The sequence below is a fragment of the Anolis sagrei genome, chromosome 1, assembly GCF_037176765.1.
Source record: "Anolis sagrei isolate rAnoSag1 chromosome 1, rAnoSag1.mat, whole genome shotgun sequence".
Lineage (NCBI taxonomy): Eukaryota > Metazoa > Chordata > Lepidosauria > Squamata > Dactyloidae > Anolis > Anolis sagrei.
The window spans coordinates 326489989-326505153 of record NC_090021.1 but is presented as its reverse complement, the minus strand read 5'-3'; the positions used below and the strand labels follow the sequence as shown (position 1 = coordinate 326505153).

Genomic DNA, 15165 nt, shown 5'->3' with positions numbered 1-15165 from the left:
CGGCCATTGCATTGGCATTGGCCGGGGCAATGGGTCAAGGAGGAAGTGGAGAGAGGAGGAATCACACACCTCTTCTCTCTTCCCAGAGAATCCTAGATGATGTCACCGCAGGTGATGCTAGACAGGTAGGACTCTTGTGGTCAGACACCGCTGCAAGATAGAAAATGATAGGGGGCATTGGCTGCTATCCCTTTTTTTTTTCCATTGGATGCTATCCCATGTTCCCAGGCAGCCCAAGCCTAGGAAACACAGGGTGGCATCCGATTCTGTTGCATCTGATTCTGTTCCAACATTGGCCTATCTGTTTAGAGAGGCCATAAGTCAGGGTGTAGTCTAAATTCTTGGTGAGACTTTGGACAATTCCCTAACTTTGGTCAACACCAGGCAAGGCTGCATTAAGGTGGTTTCATGCCATGTTACTCCAGATCAGCTCTGTGGTGTTTGGCAACATGAACCTGACCTTGCCCTACACTGACCTAAGTGTAAATGTGCTTAAAGCCACTGGGTTATTTTGACACTGTCTAGACTAGTTTAGTCCTAAGAGCGGCTTTTGTTTCCAACAGAAAGTAATTTAGAATCCACACATACTCCTTTGTTGTAGATGTTGTTGGATTTCAACTCCCATGCGCTTTAAGCACTCTGGAGATTATGAGAATTCTGCGCCACAACATCTGGAAGGCTATAAGCTGTCTACCTCATTGCAGACAATAATCTGATATATTTTGTTTGCTTTCTATGTTTCATGTGAGTTTTTCATCCTGTAGGGTGCTTTCTTCTCATATTCCTCCAATGGCCTTAATTCTCTCACAGTGGGGAAAAAATGAGTGTCTGGTCTCTTTGTTGTTGTTTATGTCTCGTTTAAATGTTTTGCTGCATATGTATAAATTGGTGTTCAAAGGGATAGGTGGAGGGAGGAATCCTTCTTTGTTATTTGGCTCACTTCATCATCCATCCACTTAATTTGCCCTTAAAATGACAGGAATAGGAGAAGTCCAGCTTTTGTAACCCTCTCCCCCCCCCGATTCAAACTGTATATTGGCAACCAAATAAACGAGAGCAAACAACATTCTTGGGATGGCTGTTCGTGTCTTCTATCTCTACCATTGGCATGTAAATGTGCACCCATTATTAACAATAAATAGATATACCCTGATCCACTTCCCATTCATTTCTAGTAACTTTCCAAATTAGTTACATCACATCTCTGGTTTTTGAAGTTATTTCAAGATATGCAATATGTGCCTTTCTTCTCTGTATTGCCTTAAATTCTTCTCTCTCTTTCTCTCTCTACCCCTTTATTTTTCAATCAAACAGGTTCGGATTTTAATAGGATTTCCCTTAGTATTTCTGTTGTCTCCCTCCTCCCTCTCCCCAGACTGAGACTGAAACATATAAATCTGAGAGGTTCAGCAGTTTAATGTTAACCTACAGTGTACAAAACCCACATGAATTACAGAGGCAGTTAATTAGCAAGATAGTTGCAAGATAGATTTGCATAATACAGACGGCCTCATGAATAAAGACAAGCATCCGTCCTTATGAGGATGGGGGGGGGGGGGGGCTGTGCATGCGTTTGTTTTAGGATAATTTACAGGAATTAAAATGTGGTTGTAGCGGATGCCTTCCAGCTTGGTTCCTAAACAGGCAAGTTAACAATGGTGCAGCCAACTACTTGAAAGGTGTTTCTATCAAAGTGTTCTGTTATCATATAGCAAAACAGAATAAATAATGTATTTGTTTATTTTTTTATTTATATCCAGCTCAGGATTGCCCACAATCAGAATAATCAAATTGTCTTATCAATATGTTGATGTACAATGACATAAATAGGTATAGTGGGCTGCTGTAAGTTTTTTATGGACTGTATGTCTGTGACCCAGAAGCATTCTCTCCTGATGTTTTGCCCACATCTATGGCAGGCATCGTCAGAGGTTGTGAGGACCTCACAACCTCTGAGGATGCCTGTCATAGATGCAGGTGAAATGTCAGGAGAGAATGCTTCTGGAACATGGCCATACAGCCTGAAAAACTTACAGCGAAACAGTGATTCTGGCAATGAATTCCTTCAACAATACAACAGATATAGTGTTTTACAGAGAAAAGTAAGCAAAAGTAGCAACAGCTAACTGCTAATGCAATGTGGGTGTCTGTCCCTGAAAGTCTATACATATAGCTTTGAGGAGGGGGGCTAAAGTTTACCCACCCAAATGAAATTTTTCTTAATGCCCCAAATTTCTAGCATTTCAGAAAGTGAAGTGTTGAAAATCATTTGCATCTGGTGCTCTTAGATTTGCCGTATTCATCTTCCCCCAGGAACTTGCCCACCCCATTTCTTTGGAGGCTTAAACTGTATTTATAAATGTTCAGCTGAAATTTGAAGTTACCTCAATGCTTAAATTTCCTCAGGGAACCTAATTCTTGTTTGGAGAGGTGGTGCCTCATTTCCCCTGCCTCCTGCATGTAGCTACACACCAGCTTACAAGCTTCATTTTGACAGCAGGGAAAGCTAGGATGTCAAGGGAAGGATGTGAAGAAATGTTTATAGATATGCCTAAAAGAATAGTTCACCAGCTATGAATGACAACCTATTACAAGTTTAATAACCAGAGACTATAAAAACCTTGAGTTATCTCCATTTGTTATGTGTGTAGCAAGTCGCACTAAGCACCTGATTGGCTGTGTAAGAGCCGTCGCAAACTCTGTTCCTGCGAGAGAAAACCTTGCTAGCATGTCCCTGACGTCACGAGACTCCGCCTCTCGCCCCGCCCCTTTCTCCACCCCTTTCTCTTTGCCAGCATGGTTTTTCCTTTGCTAGGGCAGCATTGCCCGCATTTTCTCTCAGTTGGCAGAATTCAACTGAGAGAAAATGCGGGCAATGCTGCCCTAGCAAAGGAAAAACCACGCTGGCAAAGAGAAAGGGGCGGAGAAAGGGGCGGGGCGAGAGGCGGAGTCTCGTGACGTCAGGGACATGCTAGCAAGGTTTTCTCTCGCAGGAACAGAGTTTGCGACGGGCCTTAACTATTGTTGGTTCTACATGAAGTAGACAAAGATTGCCTTCTGCCATATGAGTCTAAAATCAATATTGAAGGCCCTTCTTCATGGTTACTCTTTGTAGTTAACTGCTGTTGTTAACTTTGTTGTGATGCATGGGAGACATCCAAGTCCTCAACAGCTCTGCTCTAATTTTGCAAAGTATGACTTTCTCAGTTTAGTCATTTTGGCTTCTAGGAAGAGTTCAGGCTTAATTAGCTCTAAGTATCAATTTCTTGTCCTTTTAGCAGTCCATGGTTTCCATGTTTCATATGAGTTGATTCTCTTCCTATCAGCTTCCTTCTCCATCCAACTTTCATAATGATATATAATTGGAAATATAGTGCCCTGGACATTACCAACTGTAATAATATATCTTTACACATATTCAATGATATATATTTACACATCAGAATCATGTCTAGTTCTTTCATAGCTGCCCTGCTAAATCCTAGCCATCTTCTCATTTCTGGACTGCAGTCTCATTCCTGGTTACTCTACCATCTCACATTAGGCAGTGGTGATAAAGGAGAGGATCCTATTGTCTGTGCCTTCCCATATGCTTCTATACCTCAGTCAATCAATCCGATATGTTGCTAGGCTTTTACTTCTTTAACATACAATTTGGTACCAGAGGCAGAAATGGCATGGAAAGAATATGTTCTTCCACAACAGAAAATAAGAGCAGTGGTACAATTTTCAGGAAGCTTTATTCAGAATGAATGTGTACATATGAAATGAAACAGCCAGCTTTGAATTCTGAATTTTGTAGAGTCAACAGGAAAACTTATTTTAAAATGCACCGAATGATGAAATTTTCTTTTATTAGCACCACTTTACTTAACATTCCATTTTTGTGGTCAAAGTTACAGTTTTTGCTTTCTTAACATGCTTGGAGTAGGTGGTGAGGCAGGCTACTCTTCTTTTTTTTTGGCTCTTCACAGATGTCCAATAAGGGGTTTTGGAGGCAGCTGCTGTGCACCTTGCCTGGCTAACACAAAAACAATACGATAAAGCAGAGCAGAGTTGCATTTCCTCTTTTGTTCAAGCTTAATTCAGTGGTTTGTTACAAGAACACTGTTGCAACCTAAAATACAAAGCTTTTTTTTTTTTTTTACAAGCATCCTTCATCCTCTTCCCAAGATAGACAGAGAATGAGGTAGAAAATGAAAGGCATGACAGGCATTTAAAAGTTGTCAGAAGCAGTTTCATTGTTAGAGGCTTTGTTAACCGATTATGCATGTATAGAATCATGGAGACTTACTTATGCATATCATTTTAGTGCCAAGCAAAAGTTTTTATCCATTGAATTTTATTAATCAGATGACTGGGAAATCTGAGGCAACACCTCACTACTGTTGCCTTTCTGCAAACCCTTAAAATATGCTCCAGAAGGTTGGCAGATTCTGTGGAAGGGATATGTGGCATAGTATAGTGGCTTGAGTGTTGTGCTATGATTCTGGAGATCAGGATTCAAATTTGCTCTCAGCCATAAAATCTACTGGTTAACTATGGGCAAGCCACAATCTTTCAGGAATGATTTAAACACATCTTTCACACCCCTGCCCCAAACCCCCATGCTAGGGCTGCCCTAAGTTGGAAATGACATGAAAGTACATAACTGCAGCACTGTGCTTAAGGCCTCAGTGGGGAGGAGGAGATCTTGTTGAGCAAGTAGGGTTTTGCCTCCCTGATGCTGGACTCCATCCAAAGACTTTTTTATATTCATGTAGCATCTCGATATTTGTAGTAGTTTTAATTATAGTTTATATATTCTTTTGAGTTTTATTGGTTTGCTATTGACTCCTGCTCCATGGTGGTCATGTCTGCATGTATCCCTTTTACTCAGTGTACTCAGGCCAACCTGAACATTACTGAATAGTAGCATAGTAATCTTTTGGCTATGTTTCCCTCTAGTTTTGTAGTTTTTCTTGTTTTGTTGATGAAGGCTAAAAGGCTAAGCCAGAAAGCACATGTGATATGAGCCATTTACATTTAGAATCATAGAATCATAGAGTTGGAAGAGACCTCATGGGCCATCCAGTCCAACACCCTGCCAAGAAGCAGGAAAATTGCATTCAAAGCACCCCCAACAGATAGAATCATAGAATCATAGAATCAAAGAGTTGGAAGAGACCTCATGGGCCATCCAGTCCAACCCCCTGCCAAGAAGCAGGAATATTGCATTCAAATCACCCCTGACAAATGGCCATCCAGCCTCTGCTTAAAAGCTTCCAAAGAAGGAGTCTCCACCACACTCCGGGGCAGAGAGTTCCACTGCTGAACGGCTCTCACAGTCAGGAAGTTCTTCCTAATGTTCAGATGGAATCTCCTCTCTTGTAGTTTGAAGCCATTGTTCCGCGTCCTAGTCTCCAAGGAAGCAGAAAACAAGCTTGCTCCCTCCTCCCTGTGGCTTCCTCTCACATATTTATACATGGCTATCATATCTCCTCTCAGCCTTCTCTTCTTCAGGCTAAATATGCCCAGATCCCTAAGCCGTTCCTCATAGGGCTTGTTCTCCAGACCCTTGATCATTTTAGTCGCCCTCCTCTGGACACATTCCAGCTTGTCAATATCTCTCTTCAATTGTGGTACATTTGAAGGTGGGGCATGGAGAAGGAAGGAAACCAAACCCAAAAAACATTCAAATATGATGTTGAAATGTCAGCATATGTTTCTCTTCAGACTTCGGAATTCATGAAATGCACATATGGGTGTATGCGTGTATTTTCCTTTAAGAATTTGAGGACAGAGCTGTTTTAGAATGAGAGAAGCATAGAATCTGAAAATGCACTCAGTACAATTGAGAAGAAGCTACTCCTGTGCTAATTCATATATTCCCAAGGGGTTGAATTAGGTGACCCTTAGGGTCACTTTCATTTTTATGATTCTGTTACTGAGAAATGGAGTGAGAAAGTATCATGGTGCAGAGTGGTTTGCTCCAATAGGGCATGCCCATTGGGGATGCCCTATTGTGTGTGTCGAAGCTGTAATTATGTGCATGTGTGAGTATTTGGCTTCAAGTAACCTCTCAATTTGTTGTGACCTCATGGATTTCATAGAGTTTTCCTAGGCAATGAATACTCAGAGCTAGTTTTGCTAGCTCCTTCCTCTGAAATACAGCTTACAAGACTTGGCATTTTCTCGTAGTCTCTGATCTAGGTATTAACCAGGGCTGATCCTGCTTAGCTTCCAAGATCAAATGGAATCTAATGCCTTTAGGGTATTTAGATTCTACAAGTGTAATTGTAAACACCACTAATGCCATATACATAATTGTTTGTCTTTTACAGAGCTTCTCACTCTGGTTTTCTTCTCCTCAGGTTATTTTTCTGCTCCCTGACGGTTTTTGCCTACAGATCTCTCTTTCTACTTCATCTCACCATTAATCCTTCCATTCTTTTTCTCCTTTTCCAGTTACTGTTATTGACTTTCACATGAAAGTTCAGTCTTTGTTTACTTCCATAGTTGGATGTGAGTTGACTCCCTGAATGGACATGTAACTAAAGAGAACATATGTTAAGGGCAGGGGAGAGAGAGAGAGAGAAAGAGAGAGAGAGAGAGAGAGACCTTGTCAGGAAATAGGGTGATGGAACTTGTGACTAATATAGTGAAGTTTACTCATTCTTTAACTGGCACATTATCATTGTCATAATCTCAAAGGTAATGTGGATCAGCAGTGTCTCCAGGACTAGGCTGAAACAATTGGCTGCTTAAGCCAAAGGGCAAATAATAATAATACCCCACCACCATCTCCCCAAAGGAGACTTGGAGCGGCTTACATGAGGCCAAGTCCAACAATACATTACAGCAACATAAAGTATAAACAACAAAATACCATCACAATAAAATAAATAAACCAATCAAGTAAAATAAACAGTACAAAATAACATAATGGAAAATAAAACACAGTGAGCGGGCCAAGAGCTTCCATCCCACTCCAAGGCAGAGCGTTCCACTGTTGAACAGCTCCTACCGTCTGGAGTTTTTCCTAATGTTCAGATGGAATATCCTTTCCTGTAATTTGAACCCATTTCTCCTACTCCTGGTTTAAAGGGCAGCAGAAGTCTGCTCCCTCTTCCTTATAATAGTGGTTCACGTAGACACATGTTGAACAAATGTGTTGACAAGGCCTGCAAAACCACATTAACTATCCCTTATCCTATTTCTGCAAAAATCTCAGCACTAGCTCCCTTGATGTTGCTGCCTCCTCTTTTTCTTCTTTCTTCCATCCCACCTTCTTAGTTTGAGACTCAAAATGTGTTACAACACACAGGATGTCAAACATACTTCAATATGCGTGAATTAATAAAAGGTATTTTATTCACTGAAATTTGTTCACTCATCATTGTGAATAACAATGGTTTTGGTGCATCCTATTTTTGCTCCTCAAAATTGTTAGCTTTACAGTGCTGACTTTGCAGCTATTGATTTGGTTTTCTTCAATCTGCCTGTGCGGTTGGCAGTGATTTTAGGAAGACAAGTCTTGTCCTTGGCAATTGGTCATATTGGGGGTGCCTCCCCCTCCTTAAGGAAATGGGTTATAATTGAGAGACTGTAGTGACTACTGAGAAACATACTCATAGAGCCATGTTGGCTTGTAAGGTTTTATAAAAAAATGTCTTTCCCCTTAAGATGTCCTTTTGATCTCCAATCTCTGACTTCCCCTCCCACAGTTAACTTGCTTTAATCTAGGTCTAGTTTATGGCTTGACGTCTCCTTTCAAAGAGCCAGAGGCATCACAAGAAATGGAGACAATGTGTTTGTTTCAGCTTGTCCCCCACTCCTCCCCACAAAAATCATGGAACATGCTATCTTTTGTTCTCATGTGGCTTCTTTGATGAAGCTTGTCTGAGACAAAACAGATTGCTGATAAGGTTTGGGAGATAACAACACTTTGTAACCTGGAGGCACCTTTGATGTAGCCAAAGATGTGATGCAGCCTAACAGGCATTTGTATCATTATAGGGAGTATTTGTATGCTAAGTAGCTACAGTGGCATGTGGAAAGATGTAGGAAATGATTGACAGATATTTGTGTATACTATGACTGAGATAATGGGATGTGAAGTTCCGGTTTGGAATAGTTTTTGAGGCGAATAGGGACTTCATTCTACAGAGGTGAGTTTAGAAAAGAAAGAATCATAGAATCATTTGGTTAGAAAAGATTACAAGGGCTATCTAGTCCAACTCCCTTAGATTAGGAATCAAAGCACTTCCATTAGATGGAAATCTAGCCTCTTAAAAAAGAAACCCTCTAAAGAAAGAGATTCTGCCACACTCCAAGTCAATGTGTTCTGCGGTCAAACAGCTCTTGCCATCAAGAAATTCTTCCATATGACTTCTTTTCAAATATTGAAAATGACTGTCATATCCCCTCTCAACCTTCGCTTCTCCAAGCTAAACATGCCCAACTCCCTTAGGCTCCATCTACACTGCCATAAATCCAGGGTGCTTACGGACAGCCCTAAAACACAGGACAGGGAACTGAGCTTAAAAAACACGATAGCCGAGAGGAAGTCCAGACCGGAATAGCTGAATCTCAGTCCATCATCCCCTGCCTTCCTCACAGCTGATTTTTGATCCGTATTAAGATAGAGGGTAGACAGGGAAATCCAGTGAAAGTTTTTTTAATTGCTTTGGAAATGCGCATGTGTGATCCAGCACATAATGGAGTGAATTGTTTTTTGAAAAACTTGCCTTGCATCTTTTTTATAGTTGAATATTTTGGTTCAGTGGACTCCAGAAATACTTGCTGGAGTGAGATCTAATTATAAATCAACCTGAGATTTTTAGGAAAAAAACTTATTTCCTTTGATAAACTACACCTGCAGTTTGTTCACTACCATAAGGAGCTTATGAGCAGAACTGAATATATATTGTCAAAGGCTTTCATGGCCGGAATCACTGGGTTGTTGTAGGTTTTTCCGGGCTATATGGCCATGTTCTGGAGGCAATTTTTCTCCTGACGTTTCGCCTGCATCTATGGCAAGCATCCTCAGAGGTAGTGAGGTCTGTTGGAAGTAGAAAAAATGGGTTTATATATCTGTGGAATGACCAGGGTGAGACAAAGGACTTTTGTCTGCTGGGGCTAGGTGAGAAGAGAGAGGGGAAACAAACAGGCACATAAAATCACTCTCAACAAAAGATTCCCCTCAGGCACTTCCAAGCCATTGAATGCTGATCAGGGTGATCAGCTGAAACATTCACTATCTCTGAGGATGCTTGCCATAGATACAGGCGAAACGTCAGGAGAAAAATTGCCTCCAGAACATGGCCATATAGCCCAGAAAAACCTACAACAACCCAGAACTGAATAGTTTATGGTACCTCAATATACCTTAAAGAGCTTATAGACTTCACAGCCCTGTTCTACGTGCTAGAAAAAGACTCTTAAAAATAAAACATAATCTTTTTTTAAAAAAACCCTGCTGACTGTAATTCTAGAAGGGTGTAGGTAGTGCTGTGATGAAGAAAGGAGATTTTTCTCAATATATGCTGAGGGGTGCTATCTTCATGTTGCACACCTTTTTCTATCTGGGGCCCTGCCATGTCAGTATGATCAGCCACTATTATTTTGATCTTTTAACTACAGAGAGATAGCCCACATAGGCTCACAGTATTTTACAACTTGTATTGTTCTGAAACCATAAAAACATATTGCTATTGTTGAATATAACCTTTTCCTAAGGCCTGGTGAGGATTAAACCATGAGGACCATATGAGTGCTCACTGTAAAGCCTAGTAGATAGGAAAATACAGTTTACTGATGTATTTGGAGAAGTGTGAGGGTTTCTTGGTTCCTTATAATTCGATGCATTTTTGAAGTGGCTTCCTCTTCTTTGTGTATTTTTCCACAGAGAAGATTGTTTTCTCGCCCCTTCGGCAATATGTCAAGGTCGGAAGAAGCTCTCTAGCACGCACTCCTAGAAGCTTCATGCAGCTTTTATGGGAAGACGGCCTTGAATATGTCACCTACAATTCACTTTTTTCCCTTTTGAAGCAACTACTTCTTTTCTTTTAAGGTTCGCTTATTTTCTAGGACTGTCTTTTCATATTCATATCAGCAGAGGTGATGGTGGTGGGCAAGATGAAGCAAGGAGAGAATCGACAACTGAAACAAGACAGCCACTTTCTAAAGCTAACAGGGCTGAAGGATGCCGTATTCCTGGAAGCAAAGTGTTTCTAGTACCGAAGGCTTCTAGAGATATTTAACCTCTTTGTTCTTTAGAAGGAAGATGTAAGATGCTGTGCATTTAAAAATACTACCTGAGATACCTTTTTGTTTGGGCACGGTGCCATAAGTAGTACTGGTACTTCTTTTGAGAATGTGTGTTTCTCTTTTTGTGTATACAAATACATTGGTCTTGAACAATTTTTGGGCTGATCCAGTCTGTTGCTGGGAAATGTGTCATGGGAATGAACACATGGGATATTTTTGTCATTTCTGAAGGGAAAGATTGTACCTTAGTACAGAGAATATGTTTCTCATGCAAAAGATCCCAGGCTCAACACATGACATCTCTGAGAAGAATGGAAAATATTTCTATTGGATGCCCAGAGAAAGTTCTGTTTATTTATTTACATCATTTCTACACAGCCTTTTTCACCCCGGAGGGGACTCAAGGTGGCTTTCCATACAGGCAATGATTTGACGGCGTAAAACACAATGTACACTTAAATAAATATTAAAATAGAATTAAAAGGTACATTAAAAACAATTAAAACATTTAAAAACAATACATTCAGAGTTATCCATGGGCATAATCTGGGTCATTGCACATTGTTCCGCATCTATCTATTGCACGAGTTGATCATAAAACCAAGTTTTCACTCTCTTGTGGAAGGGTTGATCTAATATCTCTGAGGAGGGAGCTCCATATCTGAGGGGCCACCATTGAGAAGGCCCTGTCTTTCGTCTCCGCCAATTTTGCCTGTGAGGGAGGCGGGACCAAAAGCAGGGCCTCCCCAGATATCTTAAACTCTGTGGTGGGTCATAGAGGGAGATATCTTTGGACAGATAAGCTGGGCCAGAACTGTTTAGGGCTTTATAGACTAAGGCCACCACTTTGAATTTGCTCGGTAGCAGACTGGCAGCCAGTGGAGCTGACGTAACAAAGGGGTAGTATGTTCCTACTCCGGTGAGCAATCTGGCTGCCACCCGTTGGACCATTTGCAGCTTCTGAACAGTCTTCAAAGGTAATCCCACGTAGACTAGGATGACAGGTGATGTTCAACTCATGAGGCATATGAAACTTTTAAACCTCTTTTTTGTAGCTTTCATCCATAAAGATTAGTTATTGGCAATAAAAGCAAGCTACACTGGTATTTTGTGATCCTAGTTTTTGGATTACCCCTGTCCCAAAATGCCACCCTAACAGTGTCTGAAACTAAATTTGAGGACTGAAAGAAGTTCCCCAAGATTGCTTCAAGGGAAGGGGTGTTAGACAAGCACATGCAAAATTATTAGGTTTGGTCCTCAAGTATTTCCAAGTAGCACTGTGAAAAATCTCTGTTTTGGAGAGCCATTGCCAATCAGTGCCAACAATGCATAGATCATACAGACTAAGAGGCAATTTATGGCAGGAGTTTACATTTTTGGGGAAAAATGAAATTGTGTGTGTGTGAGAGAGATATTCAGTTTTTTACTTGGGTTTAAACATCTATTTGTTGTTTTTAATAACTCCCAGGTAAAAGTGATGGTGAGAATCTGTCCATCAGAAGGAACACATGACACGTCGGAATCCATGTCCTTTTTGAAAGTAGATCCACGAAAAAAGCAGATTACTCTTTACGACCCATCTACGAATGGTCCTTCCAATGCAGGTCACCGAAGAGGAGCTGTGGCGGTCCCAAAGATGTTTGCCTTTGATGCGGTATTCCCCCAGGATGCGTCTCAGGTACCACAGCCAAGTATATAATGCTAATAGTTTGGGCTGCTGCCATGGCATTTTAGATCCAGCAAGAGAATTCTTGCAGCTTTTAGAGGGATTTTCCCCCCTCTCTCCTTTGAATTAGTTGGTTTAATTACTGGGAAGGCATGCTAATTAATAGACAGTTCGCAAGGTCTCACGCTGTTTTAATTTAGCCCAGATGTGAAATTAAGAAGCAATATCTGCCGAGATAATTCTACTCAGTGATGCATTCACCCTGTACTTCTGCATGCTATTTAAAGCAACAGATACACACACATAATTGTGACTCACCTTTCAAAATGATGTGCTCCTCTTAATTCTCAATTTTGCTAGAGCATTTATAGGCATCCGATTATCTTTGAGAACATCTAGTGCCAAGCTGAATAAGGACAGAATAGAATTGTGGTATTTATACTCTCTTCCATAAATACAGTTGTTTCTTACTAGGAAGATCAGTAATGGTAGACTAGTCCTCTCGAAAAACAGTTGCTTATCATTAAAGTAAAGCAGGTACTTTCAACTCACATGTCAGTTTATGACAACCTTATGAATTTCATAGAGTTGGGATGTTAGGATGGTTCTTTCTTTGTTTTCCTCTTGATGGCAGGTTAAGATCTTTCTTTTCCAGGAAGCTTTTGGAAACTGATGTAAACAGAAATGGTTTTAATGGCTCTCTACTGATTTGAATCTGTTTCAAAGTAAAATTGATTTTACCCTGTTTTGATCTTGATTTTGTGGTTTTTTAAAAATATTTTTGTTATTTTGTCCTTTATTAGCTGCCTTGAGATACCTACCAAGTTACAAGTTTCTGCTTTACTTACTTCTTTATTCATGTTAATTTATAATTAGCATTTCCTACAGTGAGTCTATGGAAATATTATGGGCTCTTCTTTTCCCCAGTTTATCCTCATAGCAACCCTATCCTTTTATTAGGACATATTTTGGGTTACTATGGGTTGCGACTGTGGCCGCTATGAGTGCTGTTTTTTATTGGGAGGCTGTATATGCTGCCCCGGTACAACTAGAAGCAATGTCATGTCCTTCCAGATTAATTTTGAGCTGATGTTCAGCATGGGTTTTTTGGGGGGGGGGGGGTTGGTGGGGAGGGATGGGGGATTGCAGTCTTATACTATTTCAGAGTCTTGGGGATACTAACCCAAACTGCCATGGGTTTTTTTGGTTTAGGAGAAAAACGTAAAAAGTAAAATAATGTAATAAAATGCCTTTATTACATTGGAATAACAATGACAGACAAATACACAGAACAAAGGTAAAGGCTTCCCCTTTCATCTCCGGCTTTCTGGAGGTGGTTCTCAACTCTGGCAATGGGGAGGTGCTCTTGTTCCATTTCCAAGCCAAGGAGCCTCCTGGTTGTGTTTTGCCGACATGGCTGCTTTGGTGCCTTTTTTACCTTCCCACCGAAGCAGTACCTATTGATCTACTCTCATTTGCAGTATTCAGAATTCAGAATATGGGCAAAGAGAGAGTGTAGAAGATCAAATAGGGAGAGAGGTGTGCAGAGGCCAAAGCAACAGTTCTAGATTGCAAGTCAGATGTCGTAAACCAAAATCTTGCTCTCCTCTGACAAAAAACTAGCTTTGCAACTGTGTATAGAAAAGGCTCTTTTTAGTGATATTAGAGAGCAGAAAAAAACCATGAGAAAACCTGAATTAATTTTGAATTTGAGATCTAAACACTGCCAACAAACAAACAATTAAATGTTGGCCTTCTAATTTCAGTTAATCATAGAGCTGGGCCCAAACCTCATTTGAAATCCCAATCTGACTTTAAAATGTTAAGTATCAGACCAGCTTGTGTATATGACTGGCTTTAAATCAGAATATCACCCAAATATTAATTTTCTGGCATTTTAAAAAAAGATTTAGAATAGATAATATCCCAAACTTGGGTCTAATTTTCCAGTAATTTCCCCATGTATATGCTTACTCATTTATTGTGCCTACTGTAATTATAATTGAACAAGCATTTTGCTGTTGTTCTTGCATGCTCCCATATCATCTGCAACTACAGCAGTTGACCAGCATTTCAGTAGAGTCAAGCATGGGCCCATTCCAAGCATAATATCCAAGCATGGGCCCATTCACATCTGGCACTCTCAGCAGACCACCTTTTCTCTTGTGAGAAGAGCTGCAATTCTCACAGGAGCAGAAGAATAATGGATTTTCTCAGAAACAGTATGTTGCATTATTTCTTTTCTGTAACTAACCAGGATTGGAATATTGTCAATGATATAAGCACACAAGGTGTGGACTTCATGCATAGTGTGTTTCTTTTTTCAACCATGTTTCTGTCCCAATCCCTTTATCACCTTCTGTCTGCCCAGACTTCCAACTTCTAATCAAAGTGAAATCCAGGCAGGCAGAGTTAAAATTAGTACTCCACTTAAGCATTCTTAAGTTTTGGAATCTTAGGACAATGAGAAGGTTGTTTTAGACTGTTGTATGCACAAATATATTTTATGGAAAAATACAGGCATGACTTCCATTATGTTGTATTGCATGCATTTATTACATTGCATCAGGTGGAAAATCAAATGTAACCTTTTCATAACAACGGATCCTTTCTCTGTTTTACACAGAGAAACTGTGACATCTTAAACAATATATCTTTCCCATTTATTCATTACAAAATAATATTTCTTCTGTTGAAGAATTATACATCTTGAAAGAGGCATCCAAGGAGTTAATATCCTTGATGTTTTAAGTGGGAATGCGAAGAACACTCATTAATATTCACATCCTTGAGAAAAACATGATATTCAAGATACTCTGCTTAGGAGAATGAGACAAATTGCAAGAGTCATTTACACTTCAGGACTTTATTTGGGAAAAAAAATCATTTGCCCCAAAATTGACATGATGTTGCACAGAAAGCAACCTTGTAGGCAGAAAGCATATTTTGGATAGAAAATATATTGATTGCAGCGAAAAGGTGTTATTTTTCTGAATATATAAATACCAGAGCTATGCGATCAATGGAAAAAGTTTCAAAACTCATTAAAAAATTAGAGGGGACCAGCGTTTTGTTTCTAAAGTATAGTTAGTGAACATTTAGATACTATAACAAGTGTAACGGAATTTTGTCACTTTTTCGTTGTAGTAATTGCACAAGTGGGGAAACTTCAAGGGCTAATTTCTCAATCGTTTTTACAACTATTGGGGTGAAACTTGCTACAATGGTTTAACACATTTACTACTGTT

General features: G+C 40.1%; 1 protein-coding gene across 3 annotated transcripts in view; it reads left to right on the top strand.

Annotated features, from left to right (window-relative positions):
* KIF26A (kinesin family member 26A) overlaps positions 1-15165 on the top strand; it is a 213302-nt gene that overhangs the window by 167898 nt on the left and 30239 nt on the right. For all 3 annotated transcript variants that reach the window (XM_067463017.1, XM_060755058.2, XM_067463019.1), the window contains one exon: positions 11720-11929. In XM_067463017.1, coding sequence (XP_067319118.1) covers positions 11720-11929 — 210 coding nt within the window. The remainder of the gene's footprint in view (positions 1-11719; positions 11930-15165) is intronic.